This window comes from Epinephelus moara, chromosome 22 (assembly GCF_006386435.1).
Source record: "Epinephelus moara isolate mb chromosome 22, YSFRI_EMoa_1.0, whole genome shotgun sequence".
Lineage (NCBI taxonomy): Eukaryota > Metazoa > Chordata > Actinopteri > Perciformes > Serranidae > Epinephelus > Epinephelus moara.
In genome coordinates this window covers 17,756,240-17,783,042 of record NC_065527.1, presented here as the reverse complement: position 1 = coordinate 17,783,042, position 26,803 = coordinate 17,756,240, and the positions used below count along the sequence as shown (strand labels likewise).

General features: G+C 41.0%; 1 protein-coding gene across 1 annotated transcript in view; it reads left to right on the top strand.

Moving 5' to 3' along the window:
- Positions 1–26,803, top strand: part of necab1 (N-terminal EF-hand calcium binding protein 1) — a 51,316-nt gene that overhangs the window by 20,313 nt on the left and 4,200 nt on the right. Inside the window, exons 6-11 of the mRNA XM_050033924.1 lie at positions 5,644–5,780; positions 14,406–14,527; positions 17,808–17,884; positions 21,175–21,222; positions 24,369–24,481; positions 26,417–26,494. Coding sequence (XP_049889881.1) covers positions 5,644–5,780; positions 14,406–14,527; positions 17,808–17,884; positions 21,175–21,222; positions 24,369–24,481; positions 26,417–26,494 — 575 coding nt within the window. The remainder of the gene's footprint in view (positions 1–5,643; positions 5,781–14,405; positions 14,528–17,807; positions 17,885–21,174; positions 21,223–24,368; positions 24,482–26,416; positions 26,495–26,803) is intronic.

Here is a 26,803-nt window from a genome sequence, read left to right as displayed (position 1 = left end):
GTGTACAGCTTTGTGTGATCAAACATCCATGCACATGCGCAGGGGATCTGGAACAAGATTGTTCATTGAGATCAAAGTCAGGCACGGATTCATGTCGCTGCTGAAACACTCAGGGTATCATTTTGCACAGATATTCCTGCCAAAGATATTTACAGGCTTCACATACACAACCTCCTTTAGCTTTGGCTCTAAACCTGTCCTCACAGATCTCAGGTGTTTCTCACCTGCAGTGAGAGGAAGTCACTATGTTCTCACACTTCACAGTTTATTGTAGTATTAGGGATGCAATCAGAGTGCGAACTAGAAAATGACAATCGGGCGGGGTCAACTCTTTCTCCAGGGTGTAAAGGGAACCCACTACATGCTCTACTAAATTGAAGTCTTACAACCAAACCACCAAACCAAAAACATTTCGCCAACTTTGTTTGTCAGACGCCAACAAACTATTCTGGAGCAAAACTGCCAGTAAATCAGACTCAAACACACACAACAGTAGACCATCTTTTCTGCTCAAACACAGACCCACACAGTACTGTACCAGAACCAAAGACACTATCAACATGCCAAAGATGTAGGCAGATGTGTTACTACCACACAGCATCTAGGCCTGTACCTGACTAACATCAGAGGCGTAGACCACCAAATAATGTAAATTTGTCAGCTGTTTTCTTGGTGTGAAAATAGTCTACAGTAACAGAAAACTAGAAATACCACCTCACAGCTGTACGCCTCTGTGAACCAGTCATATTGCAGTTAGTTTATATTTATGTCGGTCCAGACTCATATGTAGCCATGATAGTAGACAGTTCTAGACTATGGATGTTGCTGAAAAGAAATTATATGTTCATCTCAAAAGCAGTATCTGACCACATGTCTCCCCTTCTTCTCCTGAGATATGAGTTAGAAGAATAATGGCCAGAAAGGTTTTTTGCAGAACATTATGATTTTACAGTGAAGCTGACCTTTGACCTTTTGGATATAAAACGTCATCACTTTGTCATTTTATCCTATTAGACATTTATGTGAAATTTGTCATGATGAGTGTATGAATTCTTGAGTTTTGGCCAAAAACACGTTTGTGAGGTCACAGTGATCTTGACCTTTGACCTTCGAAAACCAAATTTCAATCAGGTCATCCTTGAGTCTAACCAGACGTTTGTGCCAAATTTGAGGAAATTCCCACAAGGTGTTCTTAAGATATCGCCATCACAGGAATTGGACAAATGAGGTCTGTGACCTCCTGTGACTACTAAAATCTGATCAATTCATTGTTGAGTCCAACCAGATGGAAAATGTCACAATAACATCATATTTCAAGGTATTTACTAGCAAGCTAGCTATCATTAGTTAGCAAGCTGGCTGTCTGTGTCCATCGCATCAGGCAGGAAGAAAGTTTTACAAATATAAAATTGGCCTGGTGTCCTAAGGCAGGCAGAAAAGCGTCACATATCAGTTCAAAGAGGACCCAAATGCAGACTAACAGGCATGTTGAATTTTTAACAAAAAGCTTTAATGTGGCTAATAGAAATCATCCGGTACAGGCAGGTAACTAAAAGTTCAAATGCAAGCAGAAACAAAACTAAACTGAAAACCAACCAGGATAATATGTTAAACTCAATCCAAAATCCAAAAAGGACACCGGCCAGGAAATGGAAAAGGGAATGACACCAGGAACACAGGGGTGAACACACGGGTGAACACACGGGTGAACACAGACAAACTGACTAAGAACAAAGGGAAACAGGTTTTTAATTCTGTAAATGCAATAATAACAGCCAGCATTGTGTTTGGATGGTAAAATGTGCTTTGGAGGGTTTAGGAAGGATTTTACATACAAGCTTAGGAATGAAGTTCTGAATAGCTGCAGCAACTCAGTGTCCTCTAGCACATGACAGTGATCAGTTAGAAAGCATTTAGGGCGGCAGTAGCTCAGTCCATAGGGACTTGGGTTGGGAACCGGAGGGTCGCCTGTTCAAGTCCCCGTCCGGACNGTTCTGAATAGCTGCAGCAACTCAGTGTCCTCTAGCACATGACAGTGATCAGTTAGAAAGCATTTCACTTCATTTCATTCATCTTATTTTTGACATGATTTGATGATGATTTGCGGTCAGGATTTTTAACATACTGAGGTAAGGACATTTGGCAAAAGGTGAGGTATGATTGTGTGACTGGGTGGGAGTTATGTGTCATAGCCCTGACTGTAAGGCTTAAATAGCGTGATTTTAGTGCAGTGCAGGGCGTCCAACAAAGAACTCATTTGACCTTTTGTACGACTGAACATGAAAAGTCAAGGGAAAAGCATAAAGGAAAAAATCAGGCAGACTTTACGCTGTTTAAAATGACTGCAAATTGGTGAGGTGGACACACACACACTCACACACACACACACACACACAAAGGTGCAGATCACAGGAGGTAATCTATGCTCAGATGGTAGACAGGAGTCTGACCTTTGGCAGTTTTGCCGTGACTCACTCTCTGAGTGAATGTGCATGTGTGTGCTGTCAGAATGTCAGGGGATCAAACAATACCTATGACCGATAGCGATTCTGGGTTTTTTAAATGCAACACTGCAGAGACCAGAGATTTGATGACTTTTATGTCTGAATGAAAAACAGCTGAGGTGCTGGATGCTGTTGTTGAATAGGACCGACGGGAAAAGCCTGGATCTAATGATCTGCTCTGTATTCTGGAGAGGAGTTCAGCTCACTCTTGGGAAGACTCAACATACTGTAATTAGTGTGTGTGTGTGTGTGTGTGTGTGTGTGTGTGTGTGTGTGTGTGTGTGTTTGTGTGTGTGTGCCTCCACAGTCTGATAAACAAATCCAGCTTTTATAATCAAACCATCTTTACTGTACCTCTTGAAAACACAGTAATTACAAATATATTTCCTCTGTGCTTCTTCTTTCTCTTCCTGTCACACACACACACACACACACACACACACACACACACAAACACACATTCCTATTCATGCATTAGTCATTCTGTAATTTGACTTGCATTACCATTTCCCTTCAAACCCCTCATTGTTAGTCGAGTGCACAAACAGCCGCTGTGCTTAAAACTGTGGGAGCAGGTGCGGCGTGCAAACAGCAAACTCTGTTGTACCGAGCATCGTTCAATCTCCTTTGATTAGATCCAAAACAGCTCTCAGCCCTTCTGCTCCCGTCCAGGCATGGCAAATGATGCCTCACCAAGATGTCATTCAGTTGGATTTTTTTTCCCATCAGCCGTCTGAATAAAGAGAACAAATAATAAATGTACCCTTGATTCGCAAAATGACAAAGTGTACCTCAACCTGAAATGCGCACTGTGGAGGAAATTATTTCTTAGATGTGTTTTTGATTAAAGGTGCAAATGACTATTTCACATTTTGATGTTATTGGTTCCACCAAGGACGTGATGTTTTCAGTGCCATTTGTTTGTATGTTTGCAGGATTACAGAAAAACACGATTTTCATGAAAACTTGGTAGAGGGGTGGGCCAAGGAAGAACCTGTTTGATTTTGAAGCGGATCTGAATTAAAGAGCGGATACACAAATAGTTTTTCACTTTTGTTAAACTTGCAATATATGCACATGGCTCTCACTTTGGAAGTCACATGCAAACATGGAGGTGGCTTAGCCGTAAATTCTATCCTTTTACAAAGTATCTCTGTCCACACTAGGACACAAAAACGACTCCAAACGCTCATCAGCACTAGCTGTCTCCCCCATTCTAGGTAGTAAAGTGTACAAGGCTAACGTTACCTCTTTCAAAACACCTACTGGAGATGTCATCACTGTTGATTCCTGTTCAATTTAAGGATAAGAGAGGTTATTCGAAGATAGTGCTGTTATCTCTGGCCTGGCCATGGGAAAGTTTTTTGACCAGGCCTGATCCGAAACCTTTATTTCTAGCAGACTTTAAATCGACTCTGAAGTGGGCAAAATAAAATTGGGTGCAGCAGACACCTCCATTCGTCATTAGCAGTGCCAACTAGCAGTGCAAAAGGTAAACACATTGTTACTCCGCCATTGTTGTTACTGGTTCAGGCTCATGCTACACAAAGTAACAACGGACATGTGCGAATTGAGGAGATGATGTCATAGTTTCCCAAATGCTCTGTTTGTCCACAAGGATACACACAAACCAGGGTTCTGAATAGTCTGCGCCACAGACACAGAACACAAATCTCTGTTTTAGTGACCTACATCTGTTTGCATGTGGATGAGAGGCCAAAACATGGAGGAAAATGTCTTTTATAGATAGAGCATACTTGTCCAGTTTTACACATAAAGGTCATTTTGCTCATTATCACCGATGATGTCATCACGATCATCTTGAATTAGGCTTAAGCTTCATTGTGTTTGAAGCTTGATTCATTCTACAAATATAAAGTCTGAATATTTCAGCCAGTACTAAATCGCCTGAGTCCCCTTTAAGGTCAGAGATCAAAGCTTGTTTCCATCTCAGTAACTAATAATTATTGGTGGACACGCGGGCCATTACTTAAAATAAGTCCAGTTCTATGTGTTGAAGAAGGTGTCTTTACGACAAGAGATCAATCTTGCAGCCTTTGGGGGTACTTTATCAAAGACATGACATACAAACTTCACATACCGCAACAATGAGACAGCCCTGTAGAGCAGTTCACTGAACATTCTTATACTCCTCCTCAGATAAACATCATACCTTACTTTCCATGTGTGTGTGTGTGATTTCCTGTCATTTCCAGAACTTCCGCTTATTCCGCTTAATACTTGGCGCTTTACCACATCTTGTTCCTTGCAACAACCTCTGTTTCCCATCACGATGTTTCACCATCACAATGTTTGCCAGGTCACCTTGTTCTAAAACCTCTCAGAGTGAGACCATTCAGGGTTGCCCAATTTTAGTAAACATGTTTTGCACCTAACTTGACCTTAAGGGTCAAGTATTTCTAGGCCTTTTCACCACCACATATGCTTAACAATATTTGTATTTTATAACTATATTAGACTCTTGTCCATAAACCCAACCAAAAATGAAATGCTATTAAGTGTGATATAACTGCTGAAAATGAGAAGCTGAATCATTAGTCAAACCCGTTTCATTTGAGAATAAGAAGTGCAATTTAAAGTTTGACACAGAGACACACGTACAACTCATTAAAGACTCAAATGAATAATGAATGAATGAGCTATACCTTTGTCTAGAATAAAATGGATGAATACAACAGAAACTCACACTCCCTGCATGTTTTAACAGTTAATATGTTGTAGCCTACTCATTTAAAGCTCCAAAACCCTGCGTGCATATTTTTTGAGGTCTTATTTTCTCCCCTATTTAACTTGCATTGATCTGTTGTCTTTTTATCATCCATTTAAGATTGATCAAACACAATTTAAGTGGCAAAATTCAGCAGATAAAAGATGTAGAGCGTGAAGACCACAGATTGTTAATGTTCTTCCACGTCTTTTCTCCTCTTCTGCAGCTGCCTAATAATCTTTTCTAAAGAAGGATCTTGTTTGTTGGCATCTTTTAATGAAGTCTGGACACTGAGTGACTCTTGACTTGCATGTGAAACTTGTCACTGCTCTCCTTGTTCTGTCATTCTTTCTTTTAATTATTCCTCCCTCTTTAACTCCTCCACCTCCCTGTCTTCCTTTTGATTGATAGGATTATCAGGAGTCCACCCATCTGGAGCAGTTTGTGACCCGCTTCCTGCTGAAGGAGACAACCAATCAGCTTCATTCACTTCAAAGCTCTCTTGAGTGCGCCATGGAAACCACAGCCGAGCAGACTCGCCAGGAGAAGTAAGAACTACAGTAATCTCTCGCACGCATACAATTAGTTCTTAAAAGAAGGACAAATTGTGTTGCACAATGGCACCTGTAATTACAGTTCTCACATCTAGTGTGACATTTTTGTTCAAACCACACACACTAATTTACATCCCACATTTTAGATTTAAATGATGCTGTCATCCGCAGCGCTGTGCAACAACCCAGATTCCTACCCTGTATTTGTAGGACCTCCTGCTATTCCCTGAAATCCAGCAGTTCTTTTATTTATATGATCACTACCCGCCTCTGGGAGATAGATGCAGGAGGGAGATAATTAAGAAGCAATTGTTAAGACTTGAGAGAAATTAAACACAGACGCTAAAAAAAACAATCAGGGCCTTTTCACTCCAAACTCTTCAACCAAGCAACTGACATTGTATAAAGAGCAAGAACGTCTGCGAAGGGCAGGAGGGAGGGGCAGTCTATGGGTAAAAATAACGCAGGACTTTCACCCAGGAAACCACTGTTCATGTTCGATGTGAAACCAAAAGTCAGTGTTTAGGTTATTTTAACTCTGTAACACAGTAAGTTCATCACATTACGTTACATTAGTCTGTTCTCATGCACTGTTTGTACATATACCTGCGAAAAGTGATGCACCACAATATGTTTAACACAAGTAATCATGGGCCAGTAAATTGTGTCTAACACACATGGTCGCGTGACCGATGGACTGATGAGAGTAAAGAAGAAAGTAGTACAAAAACTAGCATTCTGCATAAGGAGGTAGATTAGGGTGGTGGAAGGGTCAAACAAACACAGGATTTTCCCCCAGGAGACCACTGTTCATGTCTCGTGTAAAAACAAGTAAACTTTGAGTTATTTTAAGCTACATCATCACGTTTGATTTTTGTAAACTTAACCTACATAGCCTACATTATTTACGTAGCATTACAGCACCATTAATTTGTTAGATTTTATACAAACTGTTGTACGAGAATACATTGCATTAGTAAAAACATACCTATTTTAAGCCAAACCTAACCAAATAGTCTGGTGCCTAAACCTAAAACCAAAGTAAAGCTACGTTAGTTTAACTTTATTTTGAAAATATTCTGTATTCATTTACCAAGGAGACACTGTACATTTCCTGTGAAAACATGAATGTATTTTGAAAAAGCAATATGCTTGTAATGAGCGCAAAGCAACGTGCCACCCCTGAGCATCCAGAACTGACACTAGAGGGGTACTTACAGCATCATAGTTTGACGCATAGGGCCACTGACCAAGCATTGGGATTTGACGAGTTGGGAGTGAGAATGTGTGACAAAATACAAGGAAAGATGATTTTCATTTCCTGTGTTCTGAAATCAAAATAACATGTATGAGATACTGGGGAAAGTAGTAAATCACAGCAGGTCAAATTAACAGCTTGACTGCGCCACAAAATATCAAAAGGAAAACAGGAGAACCTATTCACATTCACCTTGTGCTTTAAAGTTGTTCCTATCAATATTTTATAGTAACAATGGATGAACTGACTTTGTATAATATGAAAAGGGACATTTGTAGTGACGACTCAATCATGTATTATTAATAAGTCTGCAGTTCCCTTCAACTCTTTACTGTTTTGGGTGACTGATTGCTTAATTTTATTTGGTTCTCATCAGCCTCATTTCGGGCCACAGCAGGCAGCTAGCAAACAGACGAAGTTAGCAACTAGCTGGTGAACATTGTAAAGCTAAAGAGACAGATATTTCCCTCAGGAGATGACGGAGACCAAACCACAGCTACAAGAGAGTAAATAATAGACTTGCCATCATGGGAACCAGACCAGACGAATCTTTGAGCTCATGTTTTATTTGCATTGCTCCGGAAAATATGTCTGGCCCCCTCCCTTTCCGGCAGATTTCCAGTTGACCTGGCCTGCTTCATGCCAGTCACAACCATTTATCTAATATGGTGCATGTGTAATACGATGGCTCTGCACCTATATGCAACACCATCACAGCTCATTGCTGCATGCTGTAGTCTGTTTACAGTTGTCCATCGCTCAGGGCTACTTTGCTCGTTTTGTTGCTCTGATTGGTTGTAAATCTATTCAATTTCATCCAGAGGCATCGAGGTCTGCGGCCGCTGATAACACCCCTCGTAAATCGAAAATGAACTGAGAGGTTCCAGACACTTTTTCAATTTGGTCTGACGATGCCAGGTTACAGGCAGACACAAACATGACTCCAAATAAACTAATGTTGCTCTGTGTCTGCTGAATGTGTAAACAGGGGACTGTTTGCTAAGATATCCGCTATTACAACTTTACAGCTTGTTGTGCTGCCCGAGTGTCTGAAAAATCCTTTGATGCAGGTTTAACACAAGCTATGTTCCCTGCTTAATTAAAAGCTGTTTATTGTCACCTCCAGCATGTGCACAATGTGACATTATTTCACTGCCAAAGGTCATCTGCTGTTTGTGGATCAGAAGACAAAGATAGCAGACTGAGGTGAATGCCACTAATAAGTCTGCTGATCGCATTATGCTTTCTCCAGCTTGGTCTTCAATTAACTAACATATGCTAAGATTTATCTAAAAGGTGTCTGCATAACAGAACAACAATTAGAATATGACCTTAATGTGGTTACGATTTAATTATCAGCATGTTTATAAACCTGCTGCCTGATAATCAACACTCACCCGCTGGCTGAATGGACAGTTGATGATTAAACCTGAGGCACTTGTGCTTCGTGCATGTGTGTGTGTGTGTGTGTGTGTGTGTGTGTGTGTGTGTGTGTGTGTGTGTGTGTGAGAGTGCAGTACTCAATCAGTATGCGTCCACATTCAGAGTCGAGGCATGCCCCCGGTGTTCTCGGTTCATTAGTGATGATGACTCACCAGTGTACAATAAATGTGCACAAGATTCACATACGGTGTGTGTGTGTGTGTGTGTGTGTGTGTGTGTGTGTGTGTGTGTGTGTGTTTGGGTGTGTGGGTGCGTGTGTGTGTGTGAACATGTACGTGGGCCTTCCCTGAAGATAGCGTGTCGATTCATGGTGTATTTAAAGAACAGGTGATGACGCATAGTCTTTTTGCATCCTGTCATCTGTCTGTGTTCACACTTGAGCTGCAGCGTCGACAACTGAGCCGTGATTTGCTACCAATTTCCTACAACCCTCCATACAGCAGACCATTTTTAATTTCCATGACCAGCCAAGTAATTTGAAGCAGCCAATACATTTTGAGGGAAACATATGCCAAGAAAATTAAGTGTCTATTAACATAATGAAGACATGTTGCTAATTAACATTCCTGAAGTTGCAGAAGTGTTAACACTGAATGTATCAGCAAAATGTTCATTGACAACGTATTTCAGTTGTTTTCTGCCAAATCTGCAATACAGTATTCACTTATAGTAACCACAGCAGAAACCCACACAGACATGGGGAGAACATGCAAACTCCACACAGAAAGGCTCCCCCACCCTGGGTTCAAACCTTTTACCATTCTGTAGCCATCAATGCATATTTAAGACTCCTTTATAAGGTTCTTGTATTTAAAATGAGCTGGAAACAGCATTTGCAAACAACTCGTGGAGGGTAAGTTAGCTTAATTAGCTATTTAGCTACAGCTCATAGCAACAGTAATCAAGGGGGGCGGTGAAACACAGAATAATTTTTTGAGTTAAATTAAGTGTGTTTATTAGGAGGTTACTGTAGATGTAATGTAACGTGATGTAAATACGTGATAAGACCTAACCGAGAAGTGTATGTAGATAACGTTGTTTCAAACGGGACAAACAGCAGTCTCCAGGATGAAATTTTAACCCATCCTTCCACCTTGTCCTCTTCCTCCCTGTGTGGACTTTGTCACTCTTTATGGCAAATTGCCACGGATGAGTTTCAATTGGAGTCGGTTGAAAGCCCAGTGCATCTCGTACAGACACTAAACAGAGCATTGTGCGTCTGTATCAGACACTGAGGGGCCTGATGAAGCATCAGTATTTGAGGACCTGGGAATGAGACCAGGCTGGTTTATCTACATTAAGGCAACAGTTAACAAATGCTGGTAAAGTATTTCAACATTTATCAAATGCAGCTCTGTTTCAGCATTTTGCATCTTCCTTAGCAATGTAAGTTGTTTTGGTGTGACATGTTTTATCTTAAAGGGGCAAAAAGCGAAATCGTTTCACCGCTAGGTTTGCTGTTGTGCACTGCCTGTAGACCAAAACAAAGTGTGTCATGAGCCACTCCTCCCTCTACCTCTGCTCTCCAACACCCCCGGCATGTGCTTAACATTACTGTAACACTAATTAAAACAGACATTTGACTTTATTTTGTCCGTCCAGGAGAAGAAGAGCTAGCTCCGAGTCAAATTGTAGCCCCCTTAGTTCTCGCAGTGCTCTCCACCTTGGAAATGCAAGGCCAATGTTAATCCAAGTTCTGTCCCTTTCTTTAAATGTTAATCCAAGTTCTGTCCCTTTCTTTATCCGACAACTTCTTCGCCAACAACCGTTGTTTCTTGAGAGGTAATGTCAGATCCTGGTCGTCTTCAGGTGGACGTTCCGCTCTCTGCCATTTCATTTCTAAATTCAGGTGGACGTTCCGCTCTCTGCCATTTCATTTCTAAAATACGCGCTTTCATTGCTCACTGGCTGTAGCCTTTTATAGGGAGGGAGGGCCAAGGGCTCCGAGAGGAGGAGGAGGGGCAATTTTTTAATTCCTTCAATCTAGAAATGATGAATTTCGCTTATTGCTCCTTTAAGTTTAATTTAAAAGTTTTGTACTCTCTGGTGTAGTGGACATTGATAAGGTGGATACACCACTAGGTAGATGGATAGGTCACTGAGGAGAACGTGGGTATACTCTCCTATATATTGCAGTGGCTTTTTGGCTTTACTGTAAAATGCCAGAAAAAGAATTGAATATAGCCGTGCTGTGTCCCTTTTCTCACCATGACCATGTTTACACTTATTCTCAGAGGCAGAAAATGATGGGCTTAGATAACTGAGAGACATCTGAGACATCCACCAATTCTTCCTTCCTCTCTTCTCCTCTCCTCACCACCTCTAAATGTGTCTTTCTCTCCATATCCCCATCATGTCATTTCAAAGTGTGACTGTCTCTTGCTCCCAGAGCAGCTTCTTCTCCTCAAGCATCCTCCTCCAAACTGCCACACTTGGAAAATTCCCCTGTGCATCTGAATGCAGTTACTCTGTTCTTCCAAACATATAGAAGATAAGGCTGTTTCTCTGGTGGCTTTAAATTGGTTTCTGTGGTCAGTTTTTTTATGTGTGAAGAGGACAAACGGGAGCTTGTATTCACTGATGCACGGTGTGACTAAGAGCTGAGCTTCAGCTTTGTATTCACAAGTTGTGCTGTTCATTTCAAAAGTAATATTACTTTCCTGTTAGTAATTTGTTGTTTTTTCTTTTCTTGCTTTTTCTCTTCTTGTTTCTTTTTATTATTCTGGCTACAGTTTGCCCTTCCGCTTTTCAGCTACTCTTCCTTCCTCCTAATCGACATAAGGTCGTGGGAGGAATATGACGATGCAAAGGCTGCTGATCTTTGCTCTATTACTGATCTCAGATGGGTTTTAGCAATTAAAGTTGCTGCATAGCAGAGAATACAGAGTGACTCACTGAGAGACCAAGAGGGACCTGTCACCAGGTCCACCTCCTCTGTACATTGAGCGCACACACACATTTAACTAGTGGATTAATTATACTGCATTCCTCCCAGATGTGGGAAGGAACATTTAAAATCTCTTGTACAGAAAGTGATGTCACACGAGGTGACCACAGTCCAATTAACAAAAGAAGATCATTCTAAATTCGCTAAGAGAGATTTTAGTATTTAAGAAAACACACTGTCACAGATCTTCCCATTTAGATTATAGTTTATTCACTCTACATGAGATTTACTGTAGAGTTAAAGCTAAAATACAAAGATTGTTGGAAAAATAGGTGGGAAAAAAAAGATCATAAAGCACCCTGCTCGTTCATTTGCACAAAACTCACACACATATATAAACACATTTGCATTCACCTGCACACACACACACACACCCCCTCGGACACCCTAAGGGCTTCTCAAAATTTGGGGCTGAACAACTTGACAGCACAAAGATAAATCTTAGGTGATGTCACCCTGCAGCTGCTTGTACCTTGTCACTGGCATTAGCATCACCGTCGGACCAGCACAACACAGAATTATAATGTAAGACAACTTCAGGCTTGAGCTGAGACATCTATTCGTGAGACTGTGCTTCGCTCACCTGCTGCCATCTTTTCTTTTCTCCTTTATTTCATACAATAAACTGTTCAAATTACATTTCCTACTCATTTGGACTTTCTGCTCTATGTTATGTAGTTGTTCAAATTATAATGTCACATTTATTAATTTATTCTTTAATTAGCAGAGACTAAATCTAACGTCACGAATTTTGAGGGACCCATCTGTTGTGTAGCGTGTGCAGTGCACCCCAAAAACATGTGTCAGTGTTACTAAGACCTATTTTGCTTTTCCTTATTTTCTGTTATATACTTCTATATGTTACAGTGTCAGCTGTTCATGTTAAATGTGGCCAAAGTTTCAAATAATGACGTTATTGTATGCAAGCAAAAACCTCAGGTTTCTGATCGTACTGAACACTTTTTTATTTTTCCTACTCTGACTACAAGCTGACGTCACAGTGTGCCAAATTTCTTTATATGGTTGTCTGCTCCTGGTATGCTACTGCAAGCATTTACATTACATAGTCTACACTGCTACATGTGGCTTCATGCTATCATTACAACACGACACTAGTGTTTGTGTCCTGTGTGAAACCAAGTGGACTTTGAGTCATTTTAAGGGACATCGTCCCATCTCTCTTTTCCTAAACTTAACCTTTGTAACTTTACTTTCGTAAACCGAGCCTACATAACTTGATGTTTAGTACATAACATGACAAGACCCAACCATGATTCTTTTCCTAACATAACCAGTAGGGGCTAATTTGTTGGCGGCTAATTCATTAGATATCATATGAACTGTTGTATGAGGATATGTAATCCTGCTAGAACATGTTTGGTTATAAAGATTTTCATTTTCAAGCTTTTACTGGTGATTTTATACAATAGAAAGCAGTGCTATTCTTCTTCACAGTCATTCCACTGCTGCAATGCAAAGTTGACAAGATGTGACAGCAACTGGAGCGTCTCAGACAGAGGGTGAATACAGGTGTTCCAGCCAGTGGCGGCGGCAGCCGATTTTTACTGGAGGTGCTGGGGGGGAGCTTGACTATTAATTGGAGGTGCTAAGGAGTTGTGGATATAGCCTACCAATATAAGCATGCAGAGTCCAAATCAACAAAAAATCTTGCACATTGTGGGATTAGAGGGACCACACAGTGTGGCTGGTCACGGACACTGTCCTTGGCCCTGAAAGAGCCCACACTAATGCAACACAACAACACTATCGACTATGTCAGAGTATAATAAAAAATAATCCCTGTACTGCGCATATGGCAGGCTAATACGTTGTTACTCACCACTAGACGTCTTTACAGAAGAACGATGCGTCTGTTAGTGTGATTGCTGGCAAAGGCATCGATGATTTTATCTGCGTCCAGATCTTTGGTCCTCCTGCTATTTGGTTGAATTGGCTGATCCTCTGTCACACGCGGCCGCTTAGGGACCAAGAACCGCTCCATCTTTTCATCAAAGCGCCCGCCACACTGTTTCCGCAATCACTTCAACCTGGCGGGGGGTCAGGTGCTGGCTCGGGCAGGACCTACCGTAAATAATGTATTATCAGGCACCCGATAATACATTATTTACGGTACGTTCGCTAATTGATGCATTTAGCCTATTAATAATAGGGCCACCAGATAATGTCACACAACTGAACAAAAACTATTTTATTTTGTTTGTTTTGTTTGAAAATTGTTTGCGCATTTCTTGGGGGTGCTATGGGCTTCTTTGGGGGAGCTGAATCACCTCCAAGCTCCCCCCCAGCGCCGCCTATGGTTCCAGCACAGACAGTGTGAGGGAAATAAAGTGTTTTTGGAACATTAAAACTTGTAAACATGTTCTAGTACAAACCCAAAATACAAGTGTGAACCTGAAAATGAGCAGAATAGGTATCAGAATGGTACCAACAAAAGAGAGGACTCAGTAGCAGGACTCAAAAACACAAGGACTTTAATGAAGGTCGCTGAACAGAAAAACAGCCCAAAAATAATGACATTTCCAAATGCTTGGGGCTTACGCAGAATGCAAAAATGCAAGATACCTCATCAAAAACTAGAAAACACTAGGAACAAACAGCTAGAACATGTGCTCCAAACTACAGAGACGAACTGGCACAGACAAAGGGCAGCAGGTGGACTAAATACACAAGGGAGGAGGGGTAATGAGGGACAGGTGAAACCAATCAGGGCGGGGCAGGTAATCACACAGGAGGGAAACACACAGGGGCAGGAAGTGAAGTGCCTGAAACGAGAGACAAGGGTAAATGTCAAAATAAAACAGGAAATACTAACAAACCTGAAAACAAGGAAACATGACCTTGAAGAGGACCTCAGGGTGTAACAACAGACTGCCTTTAATTGTACTATAATTGTGACAATTCTAAAAGAATATTTTAATTTCTGATATTGATCTTCCTGTTTTGGCTCCAGACAGGGCCCACTGAAGCCAGAGGTTTTGTCCATCCAGTGGTCGGGTCGTCGCTCCAATCGGAGGCTCCAGAGGAACAGCAGCCTCTCTCCCAACAACCCTCTCCTCAGTCTCGTCAGTTCAGGTGGGGGTTTATGTTCTGCTGATTGGCCCTTCGCCAAGCTTTTGTTGTTGGCCACTGATGGTCCGTCAAGCTGTCTGAGCTAGCACAGAGCCCACACTATCACTAACTGCACTCCCAGAGGAAATATCATCAAATTTTTGGAAGAAACGAAAAAGTATTTTCAGAGAGAAGCAGACAGAGGGTCGACAATAGGCGTTAGAAGGATATATCCAGGATGTTAGACTCACTCAGCGGAGAAACAGGTTAAAAAGACAAAGACAGAAACCACAGCCAAATGTACAGATCACAGATTAAAAGTGAACCACCACATCACCTGGCAATTGAGACAGCCGGAAGGAAATCTGAAAAGACTGCATCAGAGTCTACGGAGCACAGCAGTGTAGTCACTGGACTACGGTTGGCACTCGCTGATGCTACACACTGATTGGCCAGTCTGCATTCAAGGGGCAGCACTCAACAAATTGTCAGTTCTGAGTTTGTAAGTCAGTGGCTACATGTTTTGTAGTGTTGTTTTATGTTTCATTATGTTTCATAGCGTCCTGTTGTGTTTCATACAGCATGTTGTCTCACAGCTGCTGGCAGCAAAAAAGCTACTCGACCGGAGTCAGCGTGTCTCCACAGGCTAGAGAGTCGAGCACAGGAGGAGGGGAGGGAGGTCATGTAGGTGTGTGAGAGGGAAGCTGGAGTGAGAGACCGAGAGATTGAAGTGGGGCGTTGTGTTCTCATGTGCTGCTGTGTGTCGATCCAAAGCCATTGAATGCTCTGGTACCCTGCTGGGGGTTTGAGGTGGGGAGATGTAAGTCCTTAATCTCAAACACTACATGCTGTGAGTGTGAATTCACTTTCATTGTAAGTGAGAGAATCACTGAACATAAACTCATTTCATGATTTATATACCAGCAGATACAGTATATAGTTAGATAATCAGCCCAGTGCGCCCTGGTTTGTGATGCACAAATGCACCAGCCTGCAGTTTGTTTGTTGATGCTTGTTTGACTTATGTGGCCTTGTTTGCAAGCACACAATCTCTCTCATGCAGGGCTGCACACTGCCTAAACAGACAGTAGAAATAATATTTTTTTCAATATAAGGCAGTGCAAAAAGTATTAAAGGAATATTTTTTTTTTTAAAACTCAGTTTTTGATGGTAAATGTAGTCGACTGAAGCAATAAATTCCTCAGTGCATTCTGACAGAAAAAGCCCAGTTCTCCTGCTCGCAGAGCCATGGAGGCAGCGCCTACATGTACCAGGATGCATTGTGTGCAAGCTACTCATACTGAGCCAGAACATATGGTAGCTTTCTTATGCAGGTATTAAAATAAAAACACAGGCTCCGAACCAGGGTGAACCAAGACAGCAGCAACACAGTGCATTACAGCTTCCCTCCTTCTGCTTTTACCTTTCACAATAAAAGCCTTAGTTAGCATTTCATTTAGAGGTAACTCAACAAAATAGCTTATAGTAGTGTTAAGTGACAAAAATACTCACTCGGTGGTCATGTGCCCTCTTAGTCCTGCTGGTCTTGGTTGACTTTTCCAGTTTATTTTCAGGAGAAGGTCTCTTGAAGAAGGTCTCCAGTAACTTTCCAATGACCACAGCTGTGCTCAGTCTTTTCACAATTTTGACAGTCACCAATTCTGGTTCGATCAAACATGCTGTCAGCGGACAGCGAAGCAGCAGCTCTCAGTCATTCTTTGGAGGTGGAATGGTAAATGGACCTGCACTTGTATAACACCTTTCTAGTCATCCAACCATTCAAGGCACTTTATACACTATGAGTCACATTCACACACACATTCATACACTGGCTACGAGGCTACCATACAAGGTGCCACTCAGTTTTGAACACACTCACACACCAATGGAACAGCCATCGGGGGCAATTCGAGGTTCAGTATCTTGTTCAAGGATACTTCGACATGCAGACTGGAGGAGCCGGAGATCGAACCCCTGATCTTCTGATTAGTGAACAACCTGCTCCACATCCTGAACCCAGCCTCCAAAATTAGCAAGCAAAATTAAATGATCACAAGATCTCCGTCACTTACTTACAATAGTACAACCATAGTCTCCAACACACATCTGTCCAAGTGACGAGTAAAATTTCATGTAACGCATACATGAGCTTTTGTTTTTTTGGCTCCTGTGATCACAGCGGCTCTCTTGGCTACAGGATCTAACAAAAACTGCCCACACCAAATTTGTTTAAGCAGAATGATTCATTTTCGGGTGGCGGTGAAGGGCAATTTGAGAAAAGGCACCACCAGTCGCTGTTGGCTCTCAGCAGCTCAGATTTTGGAAGGTCACTTATGGCCACATCCTCCCTGCTGCAGCCGTAGCCTCGGCCACTCTCCGCAGCGTTTCTTTAGCTGCATGGTGACGCAACTAAATACAGATGAATATCAGAGTCAAAAACAAAACACTCTAAAGTGTGTACTCATCCATAACATCCTCTGAACTATTGTGAATACTATTTGCACTGTCAGAAATGACGTAGTTTGCATATCAATTCTGTTTTTAAGCCTAGAACACGTCCCCTGACTAACGTTTGTAGAGCTTCCCTGCTTCCAACTACATCACATCTTACATCACTGGATGCAGGAAGAACAACAGATTTTACAGTTGTGAGCTCAGCTTTCTTGGCCAATTTAGTGCACAGTGAGGAAGTTACTGCTTCAGTCAACTACATTAACCATCAATACTGACTGGAAATCCACACACAAAAAAAGTGAATTTTCCCTTTAAACCTGAATGAATACAGAACTGACCACAAAGTTCTTTACTCTCAATGAAATTGGAGTACATTTTATAGTTTTTTTATGAACAGCACACTGTGTGGTGTGACATAATTTCTTTGGTGCTGTTAATTGTAATCAAACATTGCAAATAATTAAGAATCAGTTCTTGATGTTTTATCCACACCACAGCAGTTTTGTCTTTTCTTTATATTTCCCAGCATGATGGTTGTGTGTATTCAACTTTTGTTTGCACACAGTCAGTTTTTCTTCAGACCTCCATTGTGACACCAGCCGCAGAGTCTCTATAAACATCGATTACAGGCCTCAAAGCTTTTCTATTGATTGTCATGTTTGTGCGTTGCATTATATGAAAGGAAACCTTGAAGTGCATTCTGGGACACCGCCACTATTTTAGAGGTCTTTAGTTCAAACAATCAATGCAGGAAAATGTGTTTAAAACACAGTTGATGTATGCAGCACATTTCATCCCATCACCTTTCTTGTTTACTTTTGTCTGAAACCTGTCCTGTTTGTGTCTGTAGGTGTTTATGATGAAGACAGCCAGTGGATGATCCAGGTCAACAGACTGCAGAGTCTCATCGACCGTCTAGAAAAAAAGGTGACTCCCTCTCTTTCAACTTTTGCATACTCTCCTCTCCTCTCCTGCCTCCCTCTTCTTCTTTGCCTCTGTTATTTTTATCCTGGTCTGTCTCCTCTCGCCATCCTGGCCATCTGGTCTTTACGTTGCTCTCTCGGAATAACCACAAATTATTGCAAGTGTACTCACAACAATATCAACAAATTAACTCAACCCAACAACACCCTCCCACACACAAACACATACACATATGTACAGTTTAACTACGGAAATATCGGCTGCACACAAACTCTCACACCTGTTATCTGTGTGTGTTGAATGTAGCATGAAATCTGAGATCTGTTGGATGTGTTTGATTTTTAGTTATAGTTTTTGGAGGGATTTTGCACACTGAAGTTGTAAAGCGGTTAAGTTATAAATCTGAGGGGTCCTGAGATGATTAATAAGAGGAAAGTATAAAAACATATTTCTACAACACAAAGAAAGTTATGTTTACCTTTTTGTCCTGTCTTCAGATCTTTCCTTTGAATTACAGGCTGATTGTACATCTTTGTTACTTGAGTAAAACCAGCAAAAAATTCAGTCTTTAGTTATACAGGTTTTAACAAGTAGCAAATGATGACTGTTGCCTGTAGACAATCAAAGGCTCACAATTCAAACAGTTTGGGAACTGCTTTGGTAGATGAATGTAGATGTAAGAAAAAAAATATAAGGGCACTATTTAAATGATCTATAGAACGTGGCACAAGTACATTTGAGTTCTGTCCAACTCCACTTCTGCTAGACAAGCTGAGCATAACCTGGGTACACAGTAAGGCACAAGGGGCAGAGCAATTGTATTTAGTCCCTTAATTTATCATAGGTGCATAAATATCCTGGGATGGTTAAAGGGATAGTTCGACATTTTGGCAAATTCGCCTATTGCCGTCTCAAGAAAGGAGTTTGAACCATTCCTGAGCTTCTGCGCTCCATCCTTTCACTGCAGTCCTCCGGTAAAAAATAGCAGGAGCACACAAACATTTTCCAGACCATTTCCACAGGCGTGTTGGGGTCGATGTCCAGCACAAATTTCCACAGGCGTGTTGGGGTCGATGTCCAGCACAAATAGCCATTGTTTCTTCCTTACCGTATTACTGGTTGAACTACGTGAAACTTCCCTTTGCTCCATGTCTTCAGCTTGTTACTGCAACCTTTTACAATGCATGTGTAAACCATGATTTACAAAAACACTTGTAAACTTTCCTCAAACCTTCTGGTGTGTCCAGCTGACGATACCGCAAATGGCTACAAGCAATAACAACGGCACTGTCTCAGCTGCGTACTGTGTCACTCCGCCCAGTGGTTTACTCAAGAAAGTAGTTCCGAGTATTTGCTTCATGTATCGTAATGTTACTTAATTATACATTATTATTTCATAGCGTGGGGAATGCGCAAGCCATGTGTTGTCCACTAGAGCGTTTTGGAGTCATTTGATGGTGTATTTGATTAGTTTTGAGGGAGAGAGGGACCTGTACCGTTCACCTCCATTTCAGCGGGCAGCTCTGCCACACCGATTTCAGAACAGCACGCACTGACAATTAAAGGTAATGTACCTACTCATATGACTATAGGCATTACGGCAATAGGCGAATTTGACAAAATGTTGAACTATCCCTTTAAACAGTAAAACTAAAAACCGTAATTATAAACTTGACAGAGGTAACAGAACTAAACTTTTGGCTTCTGAAATAACCAATGAAGTTACACTGCCCCTCGTGTGTAAATGTACACAGCATCCCTTGTAAAGGGGAGTCAGACCACAGCTCTGCTCTGCTCTCTGCTACGTTCACATTTTAGAGAATGTAATTAATATTTTCCTCATTACTATCTTTTTTCCGCTACCCGCAACCCATCTGCATCCCTATTTGTGTAACAATCACAGTGTACATATGTTGAGAAGCTGTCCATATAGATGAATCTTACTATCAGAAAAAAGTGCCATTTAAAAAGCAGGAAAATACGCCATTCTGACTTTAGACCAGGTTTTTGATGGTCAATGGCACAATCGCTTTTTGCTTGGAAACGTTGTCACTGAATAAACTGGGAGCATTTTATAGACGAGTTGCAAGCTTTTTTTCATTTTTTTGATTTCTGTTTAGCAGTTAGGCTCTGCACTGAAGTTTTGGATGTGCGTGTTAATTACCTACAATCGCTTTTTGCTGCCTCAAAATAGTAAAACGCTAACAGTGCTCCTGACAGCACCTCATTTTAAGACCTACATGCTAACAGGTGCACAGAGGAGCAGAAATACATTAACTTCTTACACAACAGTGCTGGATGTAAAAATGACTCTGCCAAAAAACTTTGCCAGTCTGATGTGAGCAATTTCAGTTGCACTGCACTGTGTATCACTTTGCACCACTTTGTGAGATAGGACGCTTAGTCTTAAAAGCAACCACAAGGAACTTAAATTTTGTCTTAATTTCGACTGCCCCTGCAGACAAAATTATTGGTGTTTCCATGGGCACCACTGCCTCATGTCGTAAAGATCTTGATCTAGCACGTGCATTTGTTTTAGAAGCAAGTGAAAGGAAGATGCAACTTATATATTTAATGCCGTTTACTCTTTTAAACACAGCTGTTTGCAGGATGTATAGTGATGAGGTAGCACATCTTTTTGTGGCTGTGTAAAATTTGTAACATTAATGTGACAATGGTGAAACAAAGTTCAGTTAAACAAACGTAAATAAGGATATTGACATACAGTAAAACCATGTCTTGCCATGTAGTTCATAAATTAAATAACCATTTACATACCTGTCTAGGCGGAGGAGGCCTGTGCTCCATCACTGTCTCAGTTAGCTTTTCTTTTTTGTTCTGTGTCAGTTATTTTCCCTTTCTCTTGCTGATCCTGCCACAGTGTCAACCATGACCACAATAATATTCTCTAAAGAAAAATCTCCTCCTGCTTCCTTTTAGCTGGCTAATGCACTAATCACTGCAAAGCTTTGTCAACAATGGCTCTTCCGGTCTGCGTGCCGTAAATCATTAAGTCTAATTTTGCAGGCAGTTGGACCTGGGTATGGGCATAAAGGATAACGATATAGAAATATCTTCTTGCCAATGGTGTCATTTGTTCATGTAGGTCATACAGAAGTAGTTAAGTTGAGAGTCAAGATAAGTTGAAATTGTTTTTTACGTTTAAATATGGATCACATTTCTGCTGCATACAAGCAGCCAGTTATTGCAGGTATAAGACATTTAGATGGAGATTGTGGAAAACAAGGTGAAGATTGTGTCACTATCAGAGCATCTGTGTATTTCTCCTGCAGGAGATTCGTCTGGAGCCCGTTGAAGAGGAGGTCCTGGAGAGCAAATCGGTTCGTTTTCTGACTTTAATTTACTTTCCTACTGTTTTTTTTTGTTGCGGTGACCACCCTGTGTCACTGTGTTCTCACATGGTGGAGTTTCACTGAAGGAGAGGACACACTGATAATAACCACTCAGCAGTTGTCATAGAAACAGCAGGGCAGAAACTTGACAGAAGTGTATTCCCTCCTTCGATTGAACCGTCTGTCTTTATCTTTAATCTTTCTTTTAAAGGCTCAGTATTATACAAGGAGGGTGAGGTAGAGACAGTGTGTATGTCTGAGTAAAATATATATTTATTTATTTATATATATATTATATTTATATACTTATATTTACTAATCTAAATACTTTGATAACAGAACATATTTGTTTCAGCTTTTCATGTGTGTAAACCTTATCATAGATTAAATGTCTTTTGTACAGCGTGTGTGTTTAACTAGCATGCAGGTGTTTATGTGCATGTTAACATTCCCTGTTTAACCTCAGCGTGCACATGCCAAGGCAAAGGGAGGCTGTTATTTCTGCCCGAGCTTCATATCACTCATTTCACGGCTGAAAGACTCTAAAGCTGACGACACAGTAGACCAACACAGACATCTCTGTTTTCCATCATAGACACATGAGGAGGAGAAAGAACCCTCATAGAAGAAGGGAGTTCTTTTTTTTAAAGGTTGTTTGCAGAGTTTAATTCCAAAATATGGAATAAAAAATCAATTATTATTTTAGAAAATGTTAAAAATTGAAAGCTGGTTTAGGTTACTGTTGTCTTGCTATTTCATGTGCTTAAATTTTCACTTAAAGACACGTTATTTTTAGACATTTCACATAATAAATTTATGATGTAGACACCGAAAATATGACTACTGTGCCTCATGCTGCTCTGGGCTATTTAAACAAATCATGGTGCCAAAATGGAGTCCAACACACTTCATTTGAATTAAAGCACAAACACAGTCTGCAGGTTCAGCTTGTTTGAGCCAAACAGATTTGTGTCTCGCAAACACAAACACACACTCTAACAGGAATAGTGTGCCGGAGACAGACTTTCATTCTAAAGCGACAACCATAGTGAGGAGGTAAATCTCCTGTCACATAGAACATCTGCCCTCAGATTCAATCCAACAAATGGTTTTATGAATAGATTTTATTCTTAATTAGATGCCCCCCCAATAGACCTTTTTCATGTCAGACATTTTAGCCCCATTTCCATCGAGCAGTTTGGTATGCTTTTTTCAGTTTCCACTGTGAAAAGTTGTGGATGGTACCAATGGAACCGTTCCGTACCGTCCCCATTTTTGGTCCCCCCTCTGTTGGGGTACCTAGCACACAGATCTGGTACTAAAAGGTGGAGCTGTGAACACTGCAGTCTGTTGATTGGTCAGTAGCGGACGGTCACTCTGCTCAGAGCTGAATTGTGGCTGGTTTTGAGGCTCATGTAACCACTGTTCATACCGTGGAGAGTTTTATTAGTAAACTGTAACTATAAAATATAAGGATGTTTTGCTGCCTCTTGCAGCAGCTGGAGTCTGAGAAAAAATAACTGGGCCAAATAACTGGGCCAATCACCGTGATTCTTAAGGTGGAATATTAACTTGTAATGTTACTCAATGAATGAGCTGACGACGTGACTCAATCAAAACCTTAAATATTCCATTTGACAACTTTGACCATCACTTTAGTTTTCACATGACATACACTTTTAGTAATGACTGGATCTTCAAGCATTTATATATGTCAATTTTGGCCGGGTTATGTGAACTGCATAAATCTAATCCTCACTTGCAGAAAAAAAAGCATTGTGGAGCGTCGTTCCTGTGGGCTACAGCAACACTAAACCCCTGAGCTTGCCTGAGAAGGACTAAATGCACAAACCCGCTATCTTTAAATATCCAATTGAGAGAGACTCTCACTGCAGCCTGTTTTATTTTGTTCTGAAAATGGTGTTCTATGGACGATAAACGAGGTGCAGACTTCCCTCTGTGTCACCGATAATGAGGAAGTACAGTGAGTGCTGGACGGAGCAGTGAGTGACAATAGCCTCGCCCACATTTCAGAGTACTGTTTGCAGTGGAAACGCTAGGGTCTAGGCTCCATGTCTGAAGGGTTACTTTTGGTTCCAAAGGTACCAAAAGTGTTTGGTGGAAACGGGGCTTTTGACTTGCCATAGTAAGAAAAGCACAGGTGTATTTATTTACATTCATGAAGGGGAGGTCCTGACATTGTGCATGCTGGCTCACTGGAATAGCACACTGGGAAATATAATGGAACTGAGCCATCGTCTCTGACTTCAGTTCAAAAAACAGCCAACCCCTGTCAAACCACATTTTATGTTTAAATAATGATGTGAGCAGTATCATAGCACAGCAGCACAAATGAAACCATGCATGTGAATATTTCATGTAACTGTCGCGTCTCATCACCAACTCGATGCAGACGTCTCAGCCTGTGTGTGTGAGTTAATCAATATGTAATTGGTGTGTGTCACTGGGAATAAATGTGCTGCTGAGAGAAAACCAACAACACAAGACTGATGTGAGATGGTGTGACTGTGTTGGTGTGTGTGTCTTTACACGCATGAGTGCATGTGCCCCCAAGTGTGTGTGTGTGTGTGTGTGTGTGCTTCTCCCAAATTAACCACTGAGAGAATGTCCTGAGGTGTTTTATCAGTCACACAAAGACACATCATTAACACACACAGCGTACTTTAGGCCTATGGGCAGACCATTCACTTCCTGTTCTCATCACCCTCTCTGCCTCTGTCATCAGTTCCTCATCAGCCACAGGAAATGATTGGCAGGCTTTCTATTGTTATGATTATGACAGGTCTTCCTGTTTCATGTTCCCTGCTGTTCACACCTTCGTACATCAAGATTCAGATGCTTTTTATTTTTTTATTTTTTTTCAAAGTGTAAGAAAAGAGGGTAAATGTCCCAGTGTTCACCTCACAGCTCTGCATCAGTCACCGGTTTTCTGGAAACACACTGAGCTGATGTGAAACCCTGCCAAAAAAAAAAGATTTCTGAACATCTTCCAGCTCCGTCAGACTCTCCACCAGAAGCAAATCATCCTGACCTTCTGACTTTGTGTGCCTTCACATATTTGTGTGTGTGTGTGTGTGTGTGTGTGTGTGTGTGTGTGTGTTTTGTCTCCGAAGCACATCCTGATAGTCCAGAGGCAGCTCTCGGTGCTGGAGGAGGAGCTGGATGAGTTTCGTCTGGCTCTCAGACAGTACATGGAGTGTGCCTGCGCCCAGACTGGATGTCTACAGTCAGTTTTTATTCTCTTTGTTGTTCGGTTTGCATCAGGGATTCACACAATGTTCTTTCTATTTTAACATTTTTGCAAATGGTTTTATAAAGAAGGGATGTGAATAAAAGAGACATCTGAGAAAAAAAAAAGCAAAATTATATCCTTCAAACAAGCAGCCCTCGAATGACTTTATGTCCTTAACGTTAAGTCACATAATTAGATAACAGAGGTTAGGTTTAGGCAAGTTAAGTTACTATGGTTTGTTTTAGGAAAAGAAACGCAGTGAGTTCACACAGTTCCGAACACTGGTCTCTTGGGAAAAGTCCTGTGTTTTGTGACCCCTCCACCAACCTCCGCCTCCTAACTTTAAGACTGCTTCCTTCTTTACTCCCGTCAGCACACTGGTCATGTGATCACAGCCTCCTAAATTACATGGGTTATACACCAATTACTGGCTCATAATTACATGGAATATGTATGACTTTTGGTGTGCTTGTGCTCGTGCCTGAGAGCTGAAACGTTAGCTAGCTCAGTGGTGCTAGGTGAGCTAGCAGTAGATGCAGGCTTCCCTCTGTGCTGTGATATGGTTGACGGTTGTAGTTTGGTAGAAAGGAAATAGTTCTGCATTAAACTGGTCACGACAAGGTCTGTGGATTATCTTGAGTAACCAGCTCATGATTTCTGGATAGAGGCATTGCTGTTGATATTTTCAAAATCAACAGCAATGCATTCAAAAGCTTGAGCACCACATGCTGAGTGCCATCTAGTTCAGTTATATTCAAAAGAAGGCAGACATCTCTATGGCTGATATCTCCAACACTCTGTAACTCACAACTAACCAACTTTCTACCAGGATAATCTTGAGCAACATTTCAATACAAAAAGAATACATTATTGTGACACATTAAGAGGGTCAATGCAAATTCAATGAGGATCTTTGTTATGGTTGACACAAATTAAATATAAAGAGCGATAAAGTCTGCGTATGGTGGGTGGGAGTTGTGGTGGATGGGTCAAATAAACTTGGACTTTCAACCAGGAGCCTGCTGTTTGTGTCCTATGTGAAACCAAAAGAAACAAAGTTAGTGACTTTGTGGGCTTAACGTGACAACTATATGTAGGTACTTTATGTACCTACGCAAAGTACAGAAGTTTACGTCACTTACGTCCCATATGTAGTTATTTTAACTGAAACCATTATTTTTTCTATAACTTTACCGACCACAATGTTAACCCATCATTAACAACGTGTGTGAAACTGCAACTGTTCATAACAGACTTTGCTTTGGTATGTTTTCACATATTTCAGTGAGACTGTGTTGAGCATAATGTGTAGAATAATGACTCAAATCTGCCTGGAGTTACATCACCACCATCTCTGTAGCTCAGAGTTGTGAGCATCTTTGTAATTCATCAAGACATCAAGAACCTACAGTGCAGGGTCTTTAATTTGTTCATTTCTTTCATATTCTCAATGAGAATTCTTCATGAGCTTTTGAGCAACATTTAATTCATCATGAAACTTTGAAATAGAAATGGCTGTAAAGGCATGCTCTGGCTTCAGTGTAGCATCAGGTCGGTAGATGAAAGATCCTCTTTTCCCTTTTTTGCTGTTTCAAAAATTAGAAAAAAACTCTCACATAAACTGTCACTTTAGTTTCAGACAAACTCCATCAGCCCAAAGGACAGCGTGACATTTACATGCTTTGTCACAACCATTCTCTAAATATTTAGTCAAGTTTGTTCATTTTAAATTGAGACTAAAACCTCTGAAAAAAAACCCACTATACAATTATGATTTGAGGATGAAAATATTATTTGATAGCTCACATTGCCTGCTCTGATCAGAGCGTGGAAAACAATCCAGACAGAGAGGCTGTGCTGGGGGACATGATGTGGCACACTAATTAGTGATTGCATGACTTGTGCTCTCTCCTGTTTTGCATTTGGCAGCATCGCAGTTCAGCGGCTGGCAAATGAATCACGCTTCATTCTCTATGAATTCTGGGAGCACAACAACGTGTGGAAGAAGTAAGTGTTTGCCCGCGCCATATGCATCATGACTAATGCACCGTGACCTGTTCAAATAAAACCCAAATTATGTTCTTTGCTCAGTTTGAACTCGCTGAGAGAAGGTCTGTGTTTAATGATGATGTACAATGTAAAGCTTTAATTAAACTAATGAGCATGTGGGTGTTTTCTGTTTGCAAAACAGCTGCAAAATGTCTCGAGTTTTGAAAGTAGGCAAAAGTATTATAAAATAAACTTATGCCTACCATACACTAGAAGATTTTAAAAGACTTTAAAAGATAATAATAATAATAATACACTCAATTTATA